We start from the raw sequence: 9058 nt of genomic DNA, 5'->3' as shown, positions 1-9058 counted from the left end.
GATCATAGAGGTGTGTGCATTTCTGACTTTTTGTGACTTCAATACTAAGGAAGCTGTTGGTACATTATCAAGAGAAACTTGCTCCCCAAATTACACATTCTGGTGTATCCCAGTAAAATTCTATATTCAACCTCCAAACTAGCTGGGAAAAATGTGGCAAATCATCTACTTGCTCCAATTCAATGGTGTTTAGAAGTAAGAAGACACCATGAGCAATGCCACCAAGTGGTGGAGAGACTCCATGCAGAATCGCCACCCTCAGCCAAAGACCTCTCTCAACACACAGGGCCATGCAGAAGCTAGAAACAAAATGCTTGCCCATCTCCATAGGCTGGGCCTTCCAAGAAGCTATCTATCTATCTATCTATCTATCTATCTATCTATCTATCTATCTGAGACAAGGTCTCTCTGACACCCAGGCTGGAGTGCAGTGGCACAACTGAGGCTCACTGCAATCTCAAACTTCTGGGTTCAAGTGATCCTCCCACTCGAGTAGCTGGGATAACTACAGGCACAGGCCACCACACCACAAAAGGGATGTGAGCCATGTTTAAAGTCACCTGGTCACGCAGGGATCTTGTTCTACCCTCTACATCAGTGTTGCCAACCTTACCAGGGACTGGTAAAATTGAAGACAATTTTTCCACAGACTAGGGAAGAACAGGGGGAATGGTTTCAGGATGAAACTGCTCTATCTCAAGTCATCAGGCATTAGATTCTCATAAGGAGCGCACAACTTAGATTGCAAGCATGCGCAGTTAATAGGGTTTGCCCTCCTGTGAGAATCTCATGCCACTGCTGATCTAACCTTAGGCGGTAATGCGAGCGAGAGAGAGCCGCTGTAAATACAGCCCACTGCTTACCTCCTGCTGTGTGGTCCAGTTCCTACCAGGCCAAGGACGGTACTGGTCTGTAGCCCCAGGGTTCGGGAATCCTGCTCTACAGTTTCCAACCTCAGAGATGAAGCATCCCCTCTATAAGTCAGAAAGAAATTATTAAAGTAGGAGAATTAAAACAGGATCACAGAGAGAGAAGTTGAAGAATTTGACTTTCTGTGTTTACTTGAATGAGGCAAAACAGCACATAGAGGCATCCACAGTATTTAATTTGTTTGGATAATAGTTACAGATAAACAGGTACACCCCATATACAATTACCAATACTTTTTATACAGTTCATATTTCAGTACATCAACACTATTTTATTTACACTCTATTTATGTACATTAACATCTTTCTAAAGTCAGTGCATTGTCAACAAGGTTTATACAGTAATTTACAAGATGAATGTAGTTAATAGTTAATTTAATAAATTTTCTGCTAGTTCGTTAATTTAAAAAATTAATTACAACCAGTATAACAAACACAGATCAAACAACATTAGTAGATTGTGCTACCTGCTTAAATAAAACATCTGTAAAGAAATCATTTAAAATTTTCCACTTTTTAATGGGACATGTCCAGGTAGGAATGGAAACATTTTATATACTGAAAATCTGAAACTATAAAGTATGTGTTTTGTCTGACTTTATTATATTATACAATTTAGGCCACTCCTTTCTACTTGCAATTGTATTTTTTCTGAAAAGGATTTCAACTTAGGTAGTTATTTAAGGTAACCATTCCAAATGCTCTGAAAAGAACTAGATATTAAGTTACTGGCCTCAGATATCAGAACGCAAATGCTTAGTTACACTGGTAATTACCTATAAGTAAGGTAATTACCTATGGTAAATACCTATGAGTAAGAAAGGGTAGTGGAATCTGACAATTAATGAGAATCAACTTGCAGGGTCTAAATGAATAAACAAAGACCAAAAACAAGGTGAAACATTTCCTTCAAATATATATTAAAAAACTACACAGAAAAAAAAATGCTACCTGAAATAAATAATATTTATACGTTTGTTCCAGTCTTGAATAATTGGAGGAAAAAATGAAGTAAGCAAAGAAACATAACTTTTGATGACTACTGTAAAATTTTTTAAAAAGACAAATATCAAAATAAAAAAAAATTAGTGGACATGCAAATAAAGCAAAACTAAAGTTGACTTCCTAAAACCACCAACTTCCTTAAATAAATTTATGAACTCCTAATGTCTGGGATGTGTTTTGTTTTAATTTATAGCCCTTAGAGCCATCAAATACACACAAGCAGGTTCATTTGCATGTGTTCTCTCTTTTTTAAAGTGCAAAACAAACACGGAAAAGAACCACTAATTGTGAAACTTGATCTAGCTCCGATGCCGCTTACCTTCCCAGAAGCTCTTGTTGCAACATGTGCATGTGAAGATGATGCAAATATTGGCAAACGTCCCCTCCCTCAGCATGGGTGGGGCCAGGGGTGCGGAATACATTTCTGAGGATACTTGAAGTACCCTAAATGTAATATGCCTCCATTGGGAGGGCCATGGTAGCTGGATTTCCCAGGATGCTTTTTCTTTTTACTGGGTCTCCCACAAGGCTCTGGGTGGAAGGCACGTAGCTCTTAAGACAGCCTCCCTTTCAGACTAACCACTATATGCCCCTGACACCAATGACTGGTTGTGTCTCAAACACACACACAATGACAAAAACAAAAAGCAAGAAAGACAGAGTAGGGAAACAATTTAAAAAATAAATCAAAAAATCATCATCCATGCCATAAGAATCATTTGCACACCTTCATGATCTTGCTTTCTCCATCTTGTCAATATAATGGAATAAAACTTCAGGAAAAAGGAGGTAGCATATCATGTCGTCCCTAGACAACATTATAATTTTTTGTTTTTTACTTTGACTCCAAGGAAATCTTTAATATTTGTTATGATTATTGGTAAACTCTATACTCACTACATATTTGTTCACATCTGGACAAGCACAGTTGAATTCTTATTTGGTCCCAGGTGGCTGGTGCCAAACCCTTTGTTTACAGGCTAATGGTGGGATTTGCCTGAAAGTTCTCTGTCGGAGAGCTTGTATGAGACTTCAAAATAAAATTATTACTACTCTTAAAGTTAACTATTTTAATTAGAATTTTTATTTTGTGCTTCAGGGTCACAGGATAAAATAACTACATTTAGCTTGCCTTTCAGTGACGCTTCTGCCAAATGTCAGCTACAAGGAGTCATCTCCCTCACCACCAAGCTATCTAGCAGCCAGAGTGGTAGCTTTACTGTAACACACAGTACTTTTTATAATCAGACTCAAAGTCTTCATCCATACTGCTTGTGTCTGCCATCTTTTTGCCATCAATCTTTGGCAGAAATTGTGCATAGTCTATCCCCTGCTGCTCATAGAAAAGAATGTAGGCAGAGTCGGTGTCAATTTCATCAGGGTGAAGTTCCTGAAAGGGCAAGAAAAACCTTTAACAAAAAGCCATCACTATTATGGCTCTAAATCCTTGCCAGGGAAGGGAAAACCAACCCTCTCTAATTACTAAACATGATTGCTTCCAATAAGCTCACTAGTTTGGTTATCTCACACCTGTCCCTTTAAAATGAGCCCCATTATTTCCAATGTTTGCTTTGGGGAAAATATTTTGACCATAGACAAGTCAAAAAAGAATGACCTAAAACCCCATCAAATTCTAACAGTCCAGAAGATAGGAGATTTTTGCATTAATTAACTCCTTTTGTTTTTTTGAGATGGAGTCTTGTTGTGTTGCCTAGGCTAGAGTGCAGTGGTGCAATCTTGGCTCACTACAATCTCCACCTCCCAGGTTCAAGCGATTCTTTTGCCTCAGCCTCCAGAGTAGCTGGGATTACAGGAGTGTGCCACCATGCCTGGATAATTTTTGTATTTTTAGTAGAGATGGGGTTTCACCATGTTGGCCAGGTTGGTCTCAAACTCCTGACCTCAAGTGATCTGGCTCCTCAGCCTGCCTCAGCCTCCCAAAGTACTGGGATTACAGGCGTGAGCCACTGGGCCTGGCCAATTCACTCTTTTTCCTCACTACTTATGTTTTCATTCCCTACTCTACATATCACTTTTGTTCCTTTAATAATGACAGCATCTATATATTGATTCTAACAGAAACATCTATTTCTTATTCAGGAGAGAGTCCATTATTTCAACAAATGTTCCCCAGATCTGTTGATGTTCTGTTTCCAACTTTCATTCAAAGATTGAGAATGTTTACCTTACAGCTGCTGTCATTGTAACAGTACCACTTGCAGTTTGGGTTTTTGGCATAAGTGACATAATGGCCCCCACCCAGAATTCCTGAATGGCACTGTAAGAGATAAGAGATTGGAGGTATGTTAGTAGTTAATTGTACTATGGCCAGGGCATAGCACTAGGATCTGAACAGAAGACCACTGATCATGTAAATGATCAGTAGGTAAAAAAATATCTTTTGTAAAACCAAAGTAAACAAAAAGCAAAACTCAAAAGTCATAAGCTACAAGTCTTGTGTGGATAAACAATCATTTTATAATTGCAATTATTATTATTATTTTGAGACAGTGACTTGCTCTATCACCCAGGCTGGAGTACAGTGGAATGATCACAACTCTCTAAAGACTTGACTTCCAGGGCTCAGGTGATCATTCTGCCTCAGCCTTCCAAGTAGCTGGGACCACAGGCACATGCCACCATTCCTTGCTCCATTTTTTTTTTTTTTTTTTTTTGAGACAGAGTTTCACTCTTGTCACCCAGGCTGGAGTGCAGTGGCACGATCTTGGTTCACTGCAACCTCCGCTCCTGGGTTCAAGTGATTCTCCTGCCTCAGCCTCCCAAGTAGCTGGGACTACAGGCGTGTGCCATCACGTCCAGTTAATTTTTGTATTTTTAGTACAGACGGGGTTTCACCATGTTGGCCAGGCTGGTCTTGAACTCCTGACCTCAGGTGATCCACCCACCTTGGCCTCCCAAAGTGCTGGGATTACAGGCATGAGCCACCGCGCCTGACCACCTCGCTCAATTTTTAAATTATTTGTACAGATGTGGCCCAGACTGGCCTCAAACTTCTGGGCTCAAGCGATCCTCCTGCCCCAACCTTCCAAAATGCTGGGATTACAGGTGTAAGCCATCATAACTGGGCAGGCCAAGATTTCTTTAACTTTGTCTATCACTAATGGCTAGAAATAAGCAGGACCTGAAAAAATACTTGCTGATGAATACATGAAGACGGGTGAACAAAACACAGACCACTCTCTGAAAACCATATAGTAAATCACTTACCGAAATTGCATATAGATTATAAATAGGCTTAATACGAGTGTCTTCTCTTTGGTCATCAGTGCTGTCTTCTTCACTGTGGTTTCCAAGCTGACCACTGCTGTAGCCATTGCCACATGCTTCATGCTCATAAAGGAATCCATTGGCCAAAGCTACCTCATGGTCCTGAGGAGTGACCAGCTCTGGTTGGCTGCCCCCCAGCATATGCCCTCGGCTCAAGGCGTCAGCCAGCTCACAGATCTGCCCAGCCCCATTCTCTTTGCTGGCATCTAAGTTCTCCTTACTACTTGACAGTTTATTTTTGCTGCCAATCTGGGGCAGCCGGAGCCTCCCTTTGCTCCTTCCCAAAGTCCGTGGGCTGCTATTAGGGCTGCTGTTTTTGCTGGAGGGACAGCTGGTTCCACTTTTTCTTGTTAAAGAAGGAGAACCTGTGAACAGGACAGAAGAAAATACTGACAAATCCAAATGCCACAAAGTAAGCCGGTCCCAAATGCTAACTCTAAGGTTAGCTTCACAGATGTATACACAAAGGTAAAGATAGGGGAGTCGTGACTGGCTACTCTTTAGTTCCTATTATGTAGCCAGTAAGTTACATTTTTGTCTTCTTCAATGCCAAGTCCCTATAAGCAACAATATCCTGAAAATGTAAGGTACATTATAGGGACTCAGAAAATAGCAGAAAGATGATTTATGTCAGATTCAGTAGAAAAAAAGTGTAACTATTAGACTTCAGAGTTTTCCAAATACATATTCTTCTCCTTTGTAAAATTAGACAAAAACTATGACCACCATTTATTGAGTACTTACTATTGTTAGACGTGGTACTGGGAACTTCTTGCTGTCCATTGTTATCTCTATGTCTTACAAAAATCCTGTGTAAGGCTTTAAACTTTTTGGTTATAGCCTCTTGCCCCACCCGCTTTTATACCTTTAAAAATGATTGAGGACCCTTAGAACTTTCACATAAATTTTATATATCAATATTTCCCATATTAGAAATTAAAACTGAGGAATGAAAAAGTATAATACATTAGTACAGACTTCACCGTCAAGTGACAATATCATCCCATGTCATGTTGTCTCTCATACCATTGTACAACATTTGTGAGATAATAAAAGTGAAAAGGCACATATTGTCTTAGTATTTTTATGAAAATAGTTTTGGGCCAGGCGCAGTGGCTCACGCCTGTAATCCTAGCACTTTAGGAGGCTGCAGCAGGAGGATCACTTGAACTCAGGAGTTCAAGTTCAGTCTGGGAAACATGGTGAAGCCCCATCTCTACAAAAAATACAAAAAATAGCCAGGTACAGTGGTGTGTACCTGTAGTCCCAGCTACTCAGTAGGTTGAGGTGGAAGGATCAATTGAGCCCAGAAAGTTGAGGCTACAGTGAGCTATGATCTCTGTTGCACCACTGCACTCCAGCCTAGGTGACAGAGTAAGACCTTGTCTCAAAAATAAAATAAGATAAAATAAAAGAGTTTTGATCCTCTGGACCCCCTGAAAGACGGGGAACCTCAGAATTTTTGCTATAAGGGGACAAGACAGCAGCTACCATTCCTGTTTACTGGGTATCAGGCGCTGTGTAAAGTGCTTTACTCTCCATGTGTCCAACTCTCAACTCTGTGTAAACCTGGTATTATCTCCATTTTACAGATGAGAAATAGATTCAAGGAGGCTGAATCTCTTGCTAAAAGTTACATAGCTCAAATATAGGTAGGTCTGATTTCAGATAGATTCCTTCCACCCAACTAACTTGATGTCAGAACAGAAGACAGACAAACATGTGAAGCCTACAAGGGTCCCAAGAAGGAACCTGCATAGGCTCCAGGTCTCACCTTTTGGGCTGCTAATGTTGGCGCTGAGTGAGGATGGGCTTTTGCTCAGGAGCATGTCCTCTTCCCCGGCCGAACTCTGCGCATCCACTTTCTTCACCTCTCTTGCCAGAACCCTGGTCTCGGAGAGCTCGTCCCCCTGGGGTGTGAGTGGTTTACGCTGGCAGAGAGCTGGATCTCTTGGTACCAAAAAAGCACTTGGATCAAAACTTTCCCGAGGAAATTTGACAATTTTCTGTGATTTTATCCATCGACCATTTACAAATTGAAATCGCTTAAGATGAATTATCTGGAGAAGTAAAGTTAGAAAACATCTGCATTAAAGGGTTCTGAAGATACAAAATTTACATGGAAAAAACAGGTCTAATACACGTGAATATTTGGGAATATGTAACAGAAACCCTTCATTATTCTTTAAATACTTCAAAAATATGGTTTTCATAAAGGTCTCTTCACAGGCCCCAGGGCACTGGTATGCTTGTGCATACACACTCAACTCAGCTGGGTGCCACAGCCACGTGACTATGTGCAGTGGGTGCTGGTTCCGGGCTCAGTTGCTCTTCTAGAGTCCACAAAGGGCTAGCCTAAGCTTCCTCTCTCCACAGACCCAGAAGTTCATCCTCTCCTGAAGTTCACATTCACCATGTTGGACCCCTTGTGGCAATTCTCACATCGCACTGAATTGTAGTTACTGGTCTACATGATTGCTCTCTTCTTCTAGGTTACAAGCTCTTTAGGAAAAGGAATTACCAAACATTTGTAGAAAGATTCATCTCTGTACTCAACATAAAAACCTTGTACAGAAAGTGTTTTAAACACTGCAGCAGGAAGGGTCTTATTCTCAAAAATAACAAAATCAGCTGGACGCAGTGGCTCATGCCTATAATCCCAGCACTTTGGGAGGCCGAGGAGGGCAGACCATGAGTTCAAGAGTTCAAGACCAGCCTGGCCAACATGGTGAAACCCCATCTCTACTAAAAATACAAAAATTAGCCAGGCATGGTAGCGCATGCCTGTAATCCCAGCTACTTGGGAGGCTGAGGCAGGCGAATTGCTTGAACCAGGGAGTCGGAGGTTGCAGTGAGCTGAGATTATGCCACTGCACTCCAGTCTAGGGACAGAGCAAGACTCCGTCTCAAAGAAAAAAAAAACCCAAAAAACAAAACCTCCTGTCTGTTTACATCTTCTTTCTTGTATGCTAGATTCCTGCTCTTTCAGAGGCAGGACTGTAACATACCAGGATGGGTGGAAGCCTCCAGAGATCCAGCTTCTTGGTTGCCAAGCAGTGGGTCTTACACTTGGAACAGTAGTACATTTCATTTTCCCCTAGCTCTTCCTCATTGGTGAAAGCACGGAGACAGCTGTCCAGGTTGATGGGCTCGGCTTGTGCTCTCCGACTCTGCTCCACACTCTCATGCTCATCTACAACCTGCAGGTAGCAGGAACAGGAGGAAAGGGGGGTGTGGGAAGGCATTTGAAGTGCTGATCCAGTTAGCTATGCATCATCCTCTTGGTCACTCACCCTCATCTTACTCTATATAAGGATAAAGAAAATACAATTGGCTGGGTGTGGTGGCTCATGCCTGTAATCCCAGCACTTTAGGAGGCCAAAGTGGGAGGACTGCTTGAGTCCAGGAGTTCGAAACCAGCCTAGTCAACATACATCCTATCTCTGTAAAAGAAAAATTAAAAAATTAGCTGGGCGTTGTGGCACATATCTGTAGTTCCAGCTACTCAGGAGGATTGCTTGAGCCTGGGAGGTAGAGGTTGCAGTGAGCTGTGATTATGCCACTGCACTCTAGCCCAGATGACAGAGTGAGACTCTGTCTCAAAAAAAAGGAAAAGAAAACACAACCCAACCTAGAGTCTGAGCAAATACAGCACCTACACATTTATTCACAAGTCTCACATCAGTAACATTCTGGATAAAATTTCTATTTATATGACCATAGCTTTTCTTGAAAATTTTTTGAATGCTTCAAAATGACAAAAACAAAAACAAAGAATTGTATTTATTTAACAATCTTGGAATCCTATAAGGGATTACATGTGAGCTGGCCCCCAA

General features: G+C 41.3%; 1 protein-coding gene across 4 annotated transcripts in view; it reads right to left on the bottom strand.

Annotated features, from left to right (window-relative positions):
- Window positions 1-1084: 1084 nt before the first annotated feature.
- The window catches only part of USP32 (ubiquitin specific peptidase 32), a 212429-nt gene continuing 204455 nt past the window's right edge, over window positions 1085-9058 (bottom strand). For all 4 annotated transcript variants that reach the window (XM_064378438.1, XM_012445418.3, XM_064378439.1 and 1 more), the window contains 5 exons: window positions 8231-8422; window positions 6997-7282; window positions 5163-5587; window positions 4120-4212; window positions 1085-3324 (listed from right to left, as the gene is read on the bottom strand). In XM_064378438.1, coding sequence (XP_064234508.1) covers window positions 3151-3324; window positions 4120-4212; window positions 5163-5587; window positions 6997-7282; window positions 8231-8422 — 1170 coding nt within the window. In that variant the 3' untranslated portion in view covers window positions 1085-3150. The remainder of the gene's footprint in view (window positions 3325-4119; window positions 4213-5162; window positions 5588-6996; window positions 7283-8230; window positions 8423-9058) is intronic.

The sequence above is a fragment of the Aotus nancymaae genome, unplaced genomic scaffold (genome assembly GCF_030222135.1).
Source record: "Aotus nancymaae isolate 86718 unplaced genomic scaffold, 86718_ANA_hifiasm-v0.15.2.pri h1tg000018l, whole genome shotgun sequence".
Taxonomy (NCBI): domain Eukaryota; kingdom Metazoa; phylum Chordata; class Mammalia; order Primates; family Aotidae; genus Aotus; species Aotus nancymaae.
This window is presented reverse-complemented; position numbering and strand designations above follow the sequence as displayed.